The sequence below is a fragment of the Typopeltis vanoorti genome, chromosome 24 (genome assembly GCF_054136105.1).
Source record: "Typopeltis vanoorti isolate ZY-2024b chromosome 24, IOZ_Tvanoo_1.0, whole genome shotgun sequence".
Taxonomy (NCBI): Eukaryota; Metazoa; Arthropoda; class Arachnida; order Uropygi; family Thelyphonidae; genus Typopeltis; species Typopeltis vanoorti.
Window position 1 is genome coordinate 54,235,364 of NC_143572.1, and position 16,989 is coordinate 54,252,352.

The 16,989-nt window shown below is 33.7% G+C and overlaps 1 protein-coding gene across 4 annotated transcripts in view; it reads left to right on the top strand.

Annotated features, from left to right (window-relative positions):
* The window catches only part of Uvrag (UV-resistance associated gene), a 247,078-nt gene that overhangs the window by 191,363 nt on the left and 38,726 nt on the right, over nt 1-16,989 (top strand). For all 4 annotated transcript variants that reach the window (XM_090413519.1, XM_090413518.1, XM_090413517.1 and 1 more), the window contains one exon: nt 2,976-3,039. In XM_090413519.1, the coding sequence (XP_090269645.1) occupies nt 2,976-3,039 (64 nt within the window). The remainder of the gene's footprint in view (nt 1-2,975; nt 3,040-16,989) is intronic.

Below are 16,989 nucleotides of genomic sequence, written 5' to 3' on the forward strand. Positions count from 1 at the left end.
GAATGCAGGTATACATTGAATGAGTTTAAAGCATGTTGTTGAAGGGCTTTGTGTGTAAATGTTTGCCTTCTGCAATGAGTCTTTTGACTCCACAAAGGTGGTTGATAATACTGTATACTCTCGAATATAACTCACACTTTTTTTTCCCAAAAATTAAAATTAAAAAACGTGATGTGAGATATATGGGGATTTTCGGAAACTAAAGTTTTCCAGAAAAAATTAAATTGTCATTTATAATTAAATTCTCAGTATTCATTATAATTTATAATTGTTCACATTATTTATAAAATGAATGAATTTTAATTATCAACATTATTTACGCAATCAGCCGCTCACCTTCATCACACGACATATTTGAATCTTTAGTGACAGTGCTTCTGTAATTAAATTAAAACATTTTCATTATTGCTTGTCCTTTTATCATTTAGGAATCCTAAGATCAACAGGACTTCTTAAAAAAAAAAATTGAAAATCGGTATGACTTACCAAGAATCTACTATTCGCTATCGCTACTATCAGTCTTGTATATGATTGGAGCGGTATTAACAAAAGATTGTGTGACTCAACAACAAAAGCAAGCTGACAATTGTTGAGTTGATATGCTGATTCCTCTTCAACAGAATTCCAAAATATCTGAAACTGCCATAACATTCACTATCTATTTCCTAAAGTTTTAAACTTTTTTTTCGTGTGCTACCTATATGCAAAACTTTCTAATTTTTTTTTTTTCATAAAGTAAAATTAGGAGTGCAAGATATATGCAAGGACGAGTTATGTTCCAATAAATACAGTAATAATAAAATGGTCACAGCAAAAATACTTTCAAAAACTCTTCACAAGACTGCACCTAATAATAAAAATAAACTAGATTACAATAAAGCTATAGCCATTCCATACATTAAAGGGATATCAGACAAACAGAATACTACACAAATACTACCTTATTGCTACCTTTAAATCTCTTGCAAAATTAAAGAATTTATTCAGTTCCTCTAAAGGATCCCCTTCCTATCCTGGCCTGCTCTGGAGTATACTGTATTCATTACACCTGTAACTTGCTTATATATGTGGAAGTACAATTCCTGTCCAGAAAAAGGAACATAACATATTAAATTTAATAACTATGGTAAATATGGATTTTCTGATCATGTCTCGAATACTCTACATAGAATTAACAGGAAGGGCACCTGTTCATTACATCACATCAAAACATGGTGTGAGTGCAAATTTAAGGAGCCTGTGAAATTCAATTACCCTAATCTTAACAATAATAATGGTCTAAAAACACATATTCTAAGAGTTCATTATAAATTATAAATAGGACTCTAGTAATCCAAGATCATAGCCTTAATATAACAAACACGTATTTGTTAAATTATTGATTAGGCAACCACTATTGCTATTAAAAGATTTTATGAATATGTTCCACATCTTTGATGTAGGAGCTTTTCCCATTAGAGGTCAGTAAAATAATGGTTGATCAAATTATTGTCACTTTGATATACTGTTTAAATTGTAATGTAGTTTGTTTCTGTGTGTGTACACTCCCAATGAGGACCTTAATATGAAAGTTGAAATTCTGGGAAATTAAAGTAATTATTCTTAACACTGTAATAGTCTCCATAATTTATCAAAATGAATTGGGATTGTGTTAATGCTAGGTTTACCTGACATGTTTTATTTCTTTTTTTTATTTCATAATAATGCTTCAAGTTAAGTAAAAAAGTTATATAATTATGTAGCTTCAATGCGTGATGATGTTAGAAATTCACACAGTTGGTAATTTTTTTTTTTTTCTCACATACTTGCAGTTTATATTGATAGCTAGAATATTGTATGGGAGTTTACTGTGCATTCTGTATAACTGAGCAAAATTTGAGATGAGGTTTCCGTATGACTGTTGAAGATTTCCATGTGAGAAGCACCTTTTTGCTATATGCTTGCTAGTTGCATGTTCTCAGGTTAGCTTCCTTTGGTCAAGTTATACAGAAATTACCAGAGGACATTAAACATCGTAAGAAAAAACTATATTCTTAATTTGGTCAAATGGTTGAATGGTCTTATGACTTGTATCTGAAGAGATGTCCCCTGATTTCAGTGTGATGGGGCTGAATTTTTGAGGTGACCATAAGCAATGTGAGAAATAGTTGTACATTTGATTGAAAATGGGTGCATGATGCAACTTGTAGAGGTGTCTGTGAAGGATGTGCTCCCTGCCCCATCTTGTTATTCCTTACTTTGAATGACTTACTTAGAGTATAAATAGAGTAAAGAGTAATTTTAGTTCATTTAGGATGAATTCTTATTGTATCTTCAGCAGTATAAGATAAAGCAGTATTCCAGAATTCACTGAAATCAGTTGAATTGATACAGCCTGAGAAATGTGCAGAACAGAAGAAGGAACAAAATGTTTTTTTTAAGCATTATTGCTTTAAAAAAAATAATTTTTAGCCTGCTAAATCCTAAAGCATTATTAAATTTAAATTAATTTAATGCTTTAGATTTAGCAGATTAAAAATGCTTTTTTGGCAGGCTGTGTTTTGTTGATTACTTCTATTAAACAGAAGTATGGCTCCTTTCCTGCAGCATTTTAAATTCTGCATCGCATTTAAAATGATCAGATGTGAGTTAAGTTGTTTGTGTTTGCTAATTATGTAATGAATAGCCAGCTCACATTTTAAGTAATGCATTCTAAAGTTTTATTTAATTTATGTAATAAGTTAGAATTAACAAGAATCACTCCTAAAAGCAGCCATGTACCAATACTCACAAAATCAAGAAGTTCTTAATCTGTCAGTCCTTTATTATTTATAGTTATTAATTTATTATTATAACTATAAATAATATACTTATATAATATACAGTATTATATAAATCAAAATATTATATGCTATAAAATAATATATAAAAACCAACTATTTATAGTTATTAATTATTAACTTAAGAATTAATAATTTATTAAATTTTTATGGTAGTTTCCTGACAGAAAAGGTTACAGTATATGTGGTGTGCATCTTCCCAACTCAGAAGATTTTGCAGGTAAATTTTGTTGCATATATAAGATGAAAATTAGTATAAATAAGGTGACAAATAGAGGGATAATTAGTATTGTTTTAATGAATATGATTTATTTAAATTCAACAAGTAAAGCCACTTGAAATTTATTTGATAGTTGATCAGACATTTGTAGTGGTTATGTTTTTGTAGATTCCTCAGTTTCTCTGAACCGAGGAATCTTCTTCCCTCCCCATAAAATCTTATTTGTCATCACTGGTTTGCCATTGGCGAGGTTATTTCAGTAACAAATTCTCATGAATGGTGAGGTTCTAGACCAGCAGTCGGCAACCTTTTTGGAGTGAAGAGCCATTTTTAAAATTATATCTGTTAAAAAAAATTTAGGGAGCTGCATGCAGTGATGAGCAACCAATGGTCCGTGGGCTGTGTGTGATCCATGGTGTTCATTTTCGATGGCAGAATTAGTATATTTTAATTAAAAATCTATTTTATGAATGTTGATTTTTACATGTGGATTTATTTGTGCAGGTTAAAAAATTAAAATATACCTAAATAATGAAAAATAAATTAATACTTTCTTATCAAAGAAAAATAAAATATTTTTTATGTGGATCAAACCGAGTATTTGATTTACTATTTAATTGCCCATCACTGCTTTAAATTTAGAAACTACATTGAAAAATATTATAATTAAATTATTTATTCATTTTTTTACAGTCACGTTATCATACTTATAAAACACAGGGGTGGCATGTCGCATGAAATTATATGATATTTTTAAATATTAAATAATAAAACAAAGATTTCCTCCTCCTTACAAAAACATGTATAAAATCCAATAACATACCTATTTCTTTAATTTTTTTAATTTAAAATATCTTCTTAGTGCGACTTTTGCTGTTGAACTTCTTGGGATAGTTTCTCAATATGCAGCGTAATTTTCATTTTCAAACATGACGAAAGACACGTTGTTCAGTTGGTTTCTCAACTTACTTTTAATAAAATTCATATCAGAAAATATTTGCTCACAGAAATATGTCCATCCGAAAATCAATAGAAGTCCAAATGCGTATGTTTTTAACTGAATGTAAGTGTCTGGTAAACAATTCCACATGTCAAATACAATCTGATTTTGCTTTTTAAGATCTATTTCAGCCATTTGTGTTGTATTGCAAAGGTAGATTATTGTCTTTCCAACTCCTCCGGGTCAGCTTCAAGATTTCTAAATTTTGAATTCCACAAATCCCTGTTTTTCAGGTCCTCTAACTCAAGTTGAAATGCAGCCTTATCAATTCCAGCAAAAGGTGAAAATTTTAATTCGCCAGGATTAATTTCAAGTGGTCGCAATAAAAACGACATAGTTGCCTTGTTTTTTCTGAACTCCTCAAATCTCCCATTAAATTCAGATCGCATATTTACTACAATTTCTTCAAAAAAGGTTAAATTTATGGAATTATTATCAGCTTGTTCTTGTTGATATTTCTTCAACGTAGGAAAATGTAATAACGTGCCTTTCTCTAAGTCTGTTGCAAACAAATATAATTTTTGTTTAAACGAGAAAAAAATCACTTCTTCTAAAAGCAAAACTGCTCTATTTCCCTTTTCCTGTAGTTTCTTGTTTAGTGCGTTTAAATGGGAAATCATATCCGCCATAAAGTAGAATTTTTGTAACCAACGAGTATCTTCTAATCCGCTTCTAATCGGCATCCCTTATCTGCTCTACTAAGGACCAACCACTTCCCCTGGACCTACCTGGGGTATACCAGGTCCCTTGCAGCTGTAAACTGTTCTTACTTTGGCCAACAGGCAGGATAGTGAATATCGGGATTTCAGAACACAAGGACTACATCCGGTTTCACCAGTATGGCCACTCTAGAATTGCAGACCATGCTCTGGATACCCACCACAGAATACATTGGAAGAAAGCCAAAGTAATACACCACAGCAAGTTCAAGTACGAAAGACTATTCATAGAATCAGCCTCAGCTCTAAAAAAACGTTCCAAACCTCATGTGCATGAAACTGCCTCAAATTTGGGAGACTTACATGATGAGAACATCAGCCCAACGGCCAAGACAACCCAATACGGCCCTCTGGGGGGCACCATTAGGACTTTAGGAACAAGAGTAGTTTCTTATCTTCTGTCTCATTTGCTTTTTGTAGTTCCTGCATGCACATGTCGTATTTGTATGTTCCCGTGAAGATGGCAATGACATTGCCGAAATATAGGACGTATTCATTAAAGTTTCTTTTAATTAATATTCCAGTATACGTTGCAAATTCCTTAAATAATTTAATAGTAGTGTTATTACCAATGTATAAGCCTTTCTACAAGAAGTATCTTCTAACTGTGCATATTCAAGGTCTTTTTGTCTTAGAAACAACTTAATCTCTCCAAGGCTGGTGGCAAATTGCATCAACACCACACCTCTGGAAAGTCATCTTATTCTGTTATGCAAAAGACGATCGGAATATTCTCAATTAATTTCTTTTAAGAAGTTCACAAAATTGCCAATGATGTGGCGGTGTTGTTATTATTTTGTTAACAATTTTGTACAACCATCACTATTATTATCCATCACTACTGTTATCTCTTTTGGAAAAGTTTGTGCACAAAGTATCTCTTGATGGATTATGTAATGAAAGGAAAACACGTCATGCAAAATTTGTTTTTTAAGTAAAGAAACAAAACCTTTTTTTGTACCTTTCATGCTTGGCACCCCATCGGTCGCAGTAGATATTATTTTGTTAATATTAATACCCTTACTTTTCAAGCAAGTGGTAACAGCAGATTCGACGTCATCTCCACGAATTTGTCCTGTAAGTGGCAGTATATCGAGTAATTATTCCTGAGATCCTTGAGAGTTTACGTATCTACAAATAAGTACAATCTCATCCACATTGCATGATTCGTCACGGGCAATGGAGTATCCTGGTGTTGAATTTAGATCTGTAACCTGCTGATTTGTTATATCTTCTGCCATTCGTATAGTTCTGTCCATTCTGTCATAAAAGACATTCCATTATCTTAGCAGATAATGGAATGTCTTTTATTTTTGTAATTATTTCCGCTTTGTTTTTAAAATCGCAGAAGACAAATTCAGACATTTTAATAAAACATTCTTTCACATATTCGCTGTCCATAAAAGGTTTTCCTTGTTTAACAACTTCTTGAGCGGCCACAAAACTAGCAATAGTTGTATTTCTTGATGCTTTTATCCATTTGGAAAATGAACATTTAGTTAGGTTTACTTTGCGTTGCAACTCTTCTACTGCCTTTTTTCTTTCATCTCCCTGTGGATATGCTTTGTCAAATGTATCGTGTTTATTTAAAAAATGTCTTAGGATATTTGATTTTTTACTGTTTGAAAGCTTTTCATGCCATATTAAACACATTGGAAATCCTGCTGTATTTGCTACAAATGCGTAGGTTTCGGTCCATTCACTTTTAAACTCTCGATTTTCTTGTTCTATCTTTCTCTTTGCTGACATTTTAAATAGTATAAAAATATTTTTATTTTGTTAATATTTAATTTAATGTTACAATATTCACGTTACCTAACACAATCACCAGTAAATGAAAGCACTGCAATGTCCACTACAAAACCTTTACTTATTTTAGCAAAGTGAGCAGATTTACAGACCACACCTGCACTATATGCAAAGACAATTGGCGCGTTCAGACAGGCAAGCACTACCGTAGCGCTACATGTGCTAGCCTAGCATGACATATTTGGTTTAATAAATTAAAACAACATAAAACATAAATTAAGTAATTTTAATTGGCATAAATAATTAAAACAAATATTTGACAAATCAGTGGGTTTATGAATTCTTGCATTATCCATGATAATCCAAGACAAATGTAAAGAAGGATCATCGTGTATGATTTCAAAGAGTTCAAACATGAAAGTATTAAATTTTTCAGCATTGCATGTACTATTTTCAATTGTAAAATATCCTTGACTTAATGTAAAATGTCCTTGATTTATTGCAAATGCTATATTTAAGGTTTTTAGTTTCTAATTTAATAAATAACGTTCATTTTGCATTATTCAAAAATAGATTATTTAATAACGAAAAGAGCCGCAATTATTCATTTGAAGAGCCTTACACGGCTTTGGAGCTGCAGGTTGCTGACCGCTGTTCTAGACTGTTTAGAATATTAATATTCTCAGTGTGTTGAATACAATGTTTTGTAATTTTGATGTAACTTTTTTGAATATAATGTTGTGTTAACAAATACAATGAAGTACTGTATAAAAATTAAAGCCTTTCATCAAACAAAGAACACCTAGTTGACTGAGATTAATTTTTCTTGAAGAAAGATTATTTTGCTTTAATCATTTTTTTCTTTTTTTTCTTCTGAAGCTCTTGATTAGCTTTCCTATGAGATTTATTAGCACTCTGAATAGCTCTCTTCATTTTTTTTTTCTTCTTGAAGCCTTTTAGCTCAATAGTAATTGCTTTTCTTTATTAAGTGATACTTTTTTAGAAGAAATTGTTGGTCTGAATTGTTTGCCATTTTAAGATATTTTAGTATGCTGTTGTGAACTGAGGGTGTCATTCTTAGTATCACTTGACATTGCTGAATGTGCAAAGATATTCTGGCGTACTTAAGTGCAATATTATTAACCACATAAATATTACCCTCTCCAAAGCCTTCGCTTCAGACATCTTCAGCTAATTTCACTTTGGCACTAGTATTGGGGAAACCTCTTAACTAATAAACCTTTTCATGCCACTGCAGCAGCATGTTAAGAATGGAAAGCCTTATAAATTTCATGGTTTCTTTTGTTATTGGAAATAGTATCATACTGTTTTCAACCTACTATACTAATATAATAATGGTTTCAATCGTTTGGTGGGTGGGATTATCATAAATACTGCTACATACTTCCTGATAAAGTGAAGCATGTTAAATATAGTAAAAGCTTAAACTGATTTAATAATTAAGAGATACAAAATCTTCATTTTTTTATATAATTCGTATCATCAATAGGAATAATAAAAAAAAAAAAAAAACAATTTGTCATCATATTCCTGATATGTATGTACTTTACAGCAGTGTATATGGAATACTATAATAGTACTATATTATTACTAGTTTCCTGTCAGCGGTTTTCTTCTTGGCAAATAAATGTTATTTGCCAAGGCACCAGTATTGTCAGATCTTAAACTGACCATACCAACCTCTTGCACATAGTTGAATGCTAATGATGTCATATTCATATCTAATATCTTCATTTTTAATATGATTCATTTTTGCTCAGAACTCCCATATTAAGCTTAAATCAAATGTTTTATTTCTAACCCAATTCCCAGATCCGTAAGTCAAAATTGGTTTGAACACAGCCTTGCATACTGCTGTTTTAGTGTTCTAATTTTATCTAAAATTCTTGATATGTACCCTCAAGGGTTGTATAGGATACTGTGATTGTACTACATTAAATGTTTGCATTATTACTAACCACTTTTATTTTTTTTCTAACTATATATATTTCTCTCTTATTTTGTATGTATGTACGTTTGTATTTATTTCCAAATTTAGGCACTACAAATTGTGCCTAAATAGATGAAATAATACTTGTTTTAGAGGTTATTGTGGAGAATGATTAATTCTTTTCCTCGTATCTTCATGTTTTACTAATTTTTGTCTTTTTATTGCTATTTTTCTTATCAAATTACAGCAGTTTTTCAGTTTAGTGGAAGAGTACTCAGAACTTTACAGGATTTCCTTACAAGTAGTATAACATTCTCTACATAAAATAAAAGTAGAGTTGAATAGTGCCAATTTTGATATTTGGTTTAATGCCACTTCAGGATGTGAATATAGAAGGTGAAAAACAGTGAAGATAGTATACTTTCTTGTATCAAACCATCTTATTGTACCTTTAGCTCTAAATAGACTATATCTTGTTCTGTATAATGTCATATTTACACCATAATGTAATATTATGGAAGAACTTTTTTTCCTGACATCTTATCATATGCCCTTGATCTTTAAGCAATTTCCTTTTCCCAGATCTACAAAACATAAATAGAGAACCATATTATGTTCCCATGATTTCTTGACTGTCTTAAAATGCAGGTCTGATCCTGACAACTCTTATTTGACCTGAACTTGGCTTATCCTAGCCTCTTCTAAAGTATACTTGCATAAATCTTACCTGGAATACTTCTTACAGTTTCATTTTTCTTTTCATGGATAGTGCTATGAGAACACTACTCTGATTGTTTGCATGCAAGCATCACAACATGTTGCCCATTTATACATTGCCTGTGCTGTTTTCATCAGGACCAGGGAAAGCAATGCAAAGTTATGGTGTATCTTCTTTGGCAGAAATTAAGATAGACACCATCAATGGAAAAGTAGAGCTAGCAGATGAAATAAATTAAAGTGCTCAAGGAAGAACTGAAATCCATCACAGAAAACTGAAAGATAGGAACAACAAAGTGGTCTGTGATCAGGAGAGTAGGGCAAGGAGTCCTGGAGACAGATTAGCCAAAATAGAAGTGAATCTCACAAAAGAGGCATTAAAACTTATTGTATACAGTGAAATGAAATACAATGAAGTGAAGACGGCATTTAGAAGAGAAGACAAATGAAAGGGGTTATAGGAACAGTCCTAGGATATCAATAAAGAACAAAGAGGGTGCTTAAGGGTCAAAGCTGTATAACTGAGAGGAGACCTCCACATGGCCTTTAAAGGAATGCGGAGAACCGCCAGGTCTTCTGACCTAATGTCCAATCCTCACCTTTTCGTGGTGCACCCTGTTGAGTATCTACTTGGATACTGAACGGACGAGGGTGGGCTGGCAATTTGGGATTTAGCCGACCAAATTGTATTCTTATTGGTACCATCATTCTATATTTTCTATCATTCTATCTGTACCATCATTCTATATTTACCAAAATATAGAATGATGGTACAACATGACAAAATTTCATGCCGGCTGGGGCGTCGCCCGGTTAAACAAGGCCCCCGTTGTTTTTGCCAGGGAACCAGGGCGAACAGCGAAAAGTCAGCTACTGGAACAAATCTGAAAATAAACCCCAACTCAACATCACCAGAGTTAAAGATCGGTACTATCAACGTAAGAAGCCTGAATGGCAAAGAAATGGAGCTAGCTGAGGAATTAGATAAGTACCAGATCGACATAATAGGGGTGAAGAGACCAAAACTGGTGAGATCTTTCTGAGCAATAAATACAAAATGTTATATTCAGGCAATGACAATCAAGGAAAAGAAGGAGTAGTCATAGTATTCAACACAAAATACGAGGCTAATCTTCTTGAATGGCAGTCAGTCTCAAGTAGAGTAATGTGGGCAAATCTGAGAATGGGGAACTGGACAATGAGACTTATTTGTGCCTATGGTCCCACAGAAGGTTCTACTAAGGTAGAAGTGGAGGAATTTTTTGAGGCTTTAGAAAAAGCAACTGACACAATGAAAAATGAAAAGTTGGTCCTTGTTGGGGATCTAAATAGCAGAGTAGGAAATGATTGTGAGACATACAAAAATATTTTGGGAAAATTTGGAGAAAAGAGCAAAACTAATAATAATGGCAAATATCTGTTGGATTTCTGCTCAGGACATGGACTGGTTATTACTAACACCATGTTCCAACATAAAAATGTGCACAAATTCACATGGAGAGAAGAGGCTGGGAATAAGAAAAGTCTCATTGACTATGTTATTGTTGATAGTGATGTTTTCTCCCTGGTGCAGGACACCAGAGTGTACAGAGGATTTGAAATTGGAAGTGATCACTATTTAGTCTTGAGCAGGATAAAATTGAATTTCATATTGAAAAGAATAACATGTAAGAAAGTTTTAAAGCGAATAAAAGTTGAGCAGCTCTCAGATGTGAGCTGTAGACTAAAATACACAAAGATTATTGAAGAAAAAACGAAAGAGTTTGAGAACAGGAATCAGACCTCGGAGATTCAGTGGCAAACTCTGAAGAAAACAATGATTGATTCTGCCAGAGAGGCATGTGGTGAGGTTGTCTGTAAGGATAAAAAAATCAGAACTCCCTGGTGGACACAGGAAGTTAAAGAGGCAGTGAAGGAAAAGAAGAAAGCATACCAAAAGTTCCTGTCAAATAAGTCAGCTTGTGCTCTTAGAGAATATAGAGACAAATGCAAGAATGTTAAACACTGTGTAAAACTAGCTAAACAAAAGTCATGGGAGGACTTTGGCAAGAATATAGAAAATAAATATCAAGAAGGTGGCAAAATATTCTGGAGGTTGTTGAAGAAGCTTAAGAATGGAGGAAAGAGTGCTATAAAAGGAATTAGAGATGATAAAGGTGACATGAAAACGGGAGAAAAAGATATCCTTGAAGTATGGAGTAATTACTTTGAAAAAATGCTAAATGAAACAAGCAGCGATGACAGCACAGTGGTAAAAAACACTGACCAGGCATGCAGTCAGGAATACATATCCATACTTGAAGTAGAAAAAGCCATCAAAGGCTTGAAATGTGGAAAGGCAGCAGGAGTAGATGATATTCGACCAGAAATGCTGAAGTATGGTGGTATAAGAGTCTTACAGTGGCTGCACTGCATAGTTCAGAAAGCCTGGACAGAGGGACAAATTCCCGATGATTGGAGTAGAGCTCTCATAGTACCCATATATAAAAAGGGAAATAAAATTGCATGTGAGAATTACAGAGGTATTTCCCTACTGAGTGTTCCTGGCAAGATCTATGCAAGTATACTTGAGAAACGGTTGAGAAGAATTGTGGAAGAAAAGCTTGGTGAAGAACAAGCTGGATTCAGGCCAAATAGAGGCTTTCAGGATCAGATCTTCACTTTACGACAAATAGTCGAGAAAGTATGGGAATATAACAAAGATCTGTATTTAAGTTTTGTCAATCTGGAAAAGGCATATGACTAGGTGCCAAGAGAGAAGCTATTCTATACGCTGCAGTTATATGGTGTCAATGGGGCATTATATCAAGCAATACTTGGTCTTTATTTGAGTTGTAAGTCAGCAGTTAGAATTGAAGGAAGTACAGGAAGATGGTTTAATATTAAATCTGGTGTGAGACAAGGATGTACATTATCCCCTCTGTTATTCATTATCTATATGGATCACATTATGAAGGAAAGTGGTATTAAACATGATATCAAAATTGGAGATGTTAATGTCAGCTCTTTGCTTTATGCGGATGATGTTATACTTCTAAATAAATCCGCTACAAGTCTGCAAAATTCTCTGACTAAATTGAATAGCTGTTGTAATAGATATGGTATGAAGGTCAGCAATAAAAAGACAAAGACAATGAAAATAGGCAGAATCATTGAAAATGTCAACTGTGTTGTGAATGGAGAACCTGTGGAACAAGTAAAACATTTCAGTTATTTAGGCACGATTTTTACTGAAGATGGTAAACTAAATATAGAAATAGACAACAGAATCAGCAAAGCTGGTATCGTGGGAAGTCAATTGAATAAATTCATATGGAATAAGAAAGAAATTAGTCAGAACACTAAATTAGCTGTATACAAGACAGTGTTCAAACCAGTTTTAACTTATGGATCTGAGAGCTGGGTCAGAAGTAAAACACTTGACCAAATACTAGAGACCACAGATATGAGAGTCCTGAGAAAGATTATAGGCATGAACAGATGGCATCAGTGGCAATATCATATTAAAAACGAGGATATTAGGAAAGTACTTGACGTTGTCAGCATCCAGGAATGCGTTAGTAGAGCTAATCTCAGATGGTATGGTCACTTAAACAGAATGGGAGAGGAAAGATTAGCAAAACAAGTGTTCTCTGCCAGGTTGGCAGCAAAACGATCCAGAGGAAGACCAAGATATAGGTGGATTGATACGGTACAAAGTGCTTTAGACGATAGAAATATTAGATCTGATAATGTTGGAGTGTTGACAAGTAACAGACTGATTTGGAGGAAAATTGTAGATAGGAAATTAATAATGATCTAATTTTTTCATGTAGTACTATCATATCCTGTACACCCCTTGAGGGTACATGGCAGGAATTTGATGATGATGATGACAACTGACATTTACAAGGTAATCAGAAATGTTTTATGTAAAAATGGAGCCCCAAAACCAAGAACCATAAAAGATAAGAAGGTGAAACACAGAAGAAATTAGAGAGAGAGAGAAATAGATGTGATACTACTCAATTATATAAGGCACAGGGAGATGTTGAGATCCAAAACAGGTTAATTGTTGAATTTGAAGGAAATATCATCACTGAGCATGGTGGGGAGAAACAAATTTATCTCATTCCTTTACCTCAGGGATGAGGTAAAGCATCTGAAGAAAACCATAAAAAGCCCCAGGAATGATGCTGAAGCCTGGTGGCAAGGAGATGGTAGGTAAACTACACTGGTTGGGTAACATTGTGTGGGATGAAGGGAAAGCACCAAAAGAATGGACAAGACCATGTCAAAACCAATTGTAATAATGCAGTCTGTGTTTGTATTATCCTGCTTTGCCTTTGCTTTCTTTATTTAATATTTGGGAATGGTCGGCTGCCTTTACTTTCGACCACTGCCATCTATGTATTTCTACTATGTCTTATTTCCCACGCTCTATAGTCTAACAAATTTATTTGTTTTAATGACTGTGCCAGTTAGACTATATTGAGTATGAGAATATAAAATCAAAGATTAAATCAAAGACTAAGCAGATATCGTTTATATTCTCCACTTATATTATTCTTACTTTAAACTAGTTGTGGCTTAAATATAATTTATATAGACTTCTATCTTATACAGATTCAATTTTTTTTTTTTTTTTTTTTTTTTTTTTTTTTTTTTTTTTTTTTTTTTTTTTAGGATAGTGCATTGACTGAATCAATCCAATGTGTTGTTTACAAACCATTTAATTAAGCAAAACAGAAATATGTACAGAATGAGTTACATTCACATATATACACAATGTCATTATAAAATTTTTCTTTTTGCTATTCTCAATCCTTTCTAATCTAACATTAGCTCTATGCTTTCACAATCTAGTATAACATTAACTGAATATAAGACATACCTTGGTTAAGCCTAATTCACCATTAATATACATTATCTCATAAACATAGATGCTTGACATACATTCTTGTTCAGTATTACAACTACTTACAATTCTTGTTTAGCAGACAGTCTTTCACAGTAATTCTTCCTCTTGTCTGTCTTTCCGCTTGCTGACATTTTCCTGTTTTTCTTCTAAAATTCTTCCTTGTCGGGGTTGTCGACTATGCCTTGCCTTATAGGACCCTTAACATGGCGGTGACATACAGCTCCTTCCTTTCGAGATGATTGACACAGTAGTTCTCATGTGCAGCCATCCCAGGTAGAAGACTTAGACCTAACGACGCTTTTCTCTTTCAATTTCCGACAGCGAACTTGCCGTGGCAGGGACTTTGGTAAAAGAAAGCTTAGAAACCCTCGGACAAAATTCCTTCCTGACAAATTCCCTTGTATATGCCCAGACCTCTGCTATGCGCATGTGCGCATCTCTTGAAATTGATCACGTATTTACCTTTGGACATGCTGATGTCATTCTTTGTGTGTCTTTGGAATTCTTTATCTATGGTACCTATAGTCACATGTTGACCTTTGGACATGATGATGTCATTCTTCACGGGCCTTTGTTAATTTCCATCTATAGCAATTCTCAGAATCCTTCACTAATCTTAGCATTAGACTTGCTGATTTAACATTACTTAATAGCCTTACATGATGAAGCCATGTGCCACATTAATTTTACAAAGGTTCAATACAATATTATTACAGAAAAGATTATTTCAGTCAAAAAATTAACATTACTCTAAGTACATTCTCCTAAACAAAAAACATGTAAAAACAAACATGATAAGTTAAAAATCACATATCATGAGAGATTTTACACATCATACTGAGAATTTTTCTTTCCAAAAACTTATTGACAGCTACTCACCTCAAGTAATTTCATAATAGGTACAACATGTGTACCATTTCTTCTTAACCACATGAGAATTAGTCCTAATGTCTTTAGCTGTCCTGCAAATCATGGGTGCAAAGTATATTATTGAAATATACATACTAGATGCTGAATTAGAAACCTTCATGCAGACGTATGTAAACGTCATGCAGTATATATGCAAAATACTTGTCACGTACATCTCCAAATGTTCTAGGCAACTATATAAGAATGCCTGTTCAGTAATTGTCAGTAGTATTGATCACAGTGAGGAAAAACTAAGGATCTTTAGGAGTTCGATAAAGGGCTTATTGTGGGTACCTGTCTGACTAGAGTTACGATTTTTAAAACAGCAGACCCAACTGATTTTTCAGAAGGTGAGATATCCTGGATATTTAATCAGTGGAAGAATAACCCACATTGCTTGTCTGAGAGGCAGAACTGTAGTCCTAAGTCTGTCAGGAACAAGATTGCTATTGTCTGAGAAGGTTTGTGCAGACAAACAGAACTTCCTAGGTGCAGCAGTTGACTGAAGCATTTAATGAAGGCTGTTCTTGACTCATAGCTCACTGAACTATGTGCAGGGAATTGAAAAGGATTGGTATTGGCAGTTGCACACCTATACAGAAACTACTGATTTCTGCAAAGAACCAGAAAGTTTCCACTGGAAGACTGGAAAAAATTCATGGTCCGACGAGTAAAGATACACCTTATTCTCTACAGACGGTAGACAGAGTTTGGCAGCAGCTCCATAAAACAATGAACACAGTTTGCCTTGTAAACACAAGTTAAAGTTCTGTAGGTGGTATCGTAGTGTGGGGCATGTTCTGTTGGTATGGAACAGGTCCTCTGATATTACTGGAAGGTTGGGTGTCCTCCAAGGAATATCTTGGAGGATAATGGTTGTTAACTTTTTATCAACCATTATATTCTCCTTGGCGTTATCTTCAAAGTTGATAACTTGGAGGATAACTTTTTATACAGCAGGTAATGATGGTTTCATGGACGACAATGCTAGTGTCCATAGTGTGAAAATTGTTAAGCAGAGGTTCAGCGAGCATGACAATGACTTCCACCATCTTCCCTGGCTGCCACAAAGCCCAGATCTGAACCCCATTGAGAATGTATGGAACATGTTAGAAAAACAGATACGGGAGCAAAGTCCTTTCCCATCAAATAATCTGAGACAGTTAAAGGACTGTCTGGTGAATGGCTGATATATTGTAGATGTAATCTATGCCAAACTGTAATTCATGGGTAAAGGAGATCCAACATTGTATTAATAAAAAAATTTTCAAATTCAGTGGCCATTATGTGTACTACCATTAAAATGCAGTAGAAATAATATGGATATAGTTCGCCCACTGCTTGTAGGTCTCTGCTTGGCATTTTGCCAAGAATAGTCGATTCATGCTGAAGGGGAGAAAGAAATGAAGGATGTACGAATTGGTCGCCAACATGCGAAATCACGTGCTTTTTTGTACACTAGCTTGATTTTTGTTGTCGCTTTTTTGCATTATTTTTTTATTATTAATTTGTATGATGGATCCAATACAGTCAACAAGTTCTGTTGTTAAATGTTTCAGTAGCTCTTGCAAAAGAATATTGAATAATATGCTGACATTCTGTGGAAAAGAATCGTCAGAAGGCCGTCTCCTTATTCCCCTTTCTCAAGTCATAAAACGTGCAAGTGTAATTGCCGGCATATCGGGGTCAATGGTTAAACGAATTCGTAGGGAATCAAAAGGTGAAGGTAAGCCAAAATTTAAATCTTCTAAAAAAAAAGTGCCAGAGAAAGAAAACCATCAAAACCGTAGCTTTGAATGATTTTGATGTTTGACGTTATAAGAACTATTCACAAATTTTACGTGGTCGAGAAAAGAATGCCAGCTGTTCCAAAATTGATTCCTGTGCTTAAAGAAAAAATTAATTTTCGTTGGAAAAGAGAAACTTTAAGGAAAATACTTCATGAAATCTGATTTTGTTTTAAAAAGTCCCAGAATAAAAGGAAATTTATTATGAAGTGAAGTGG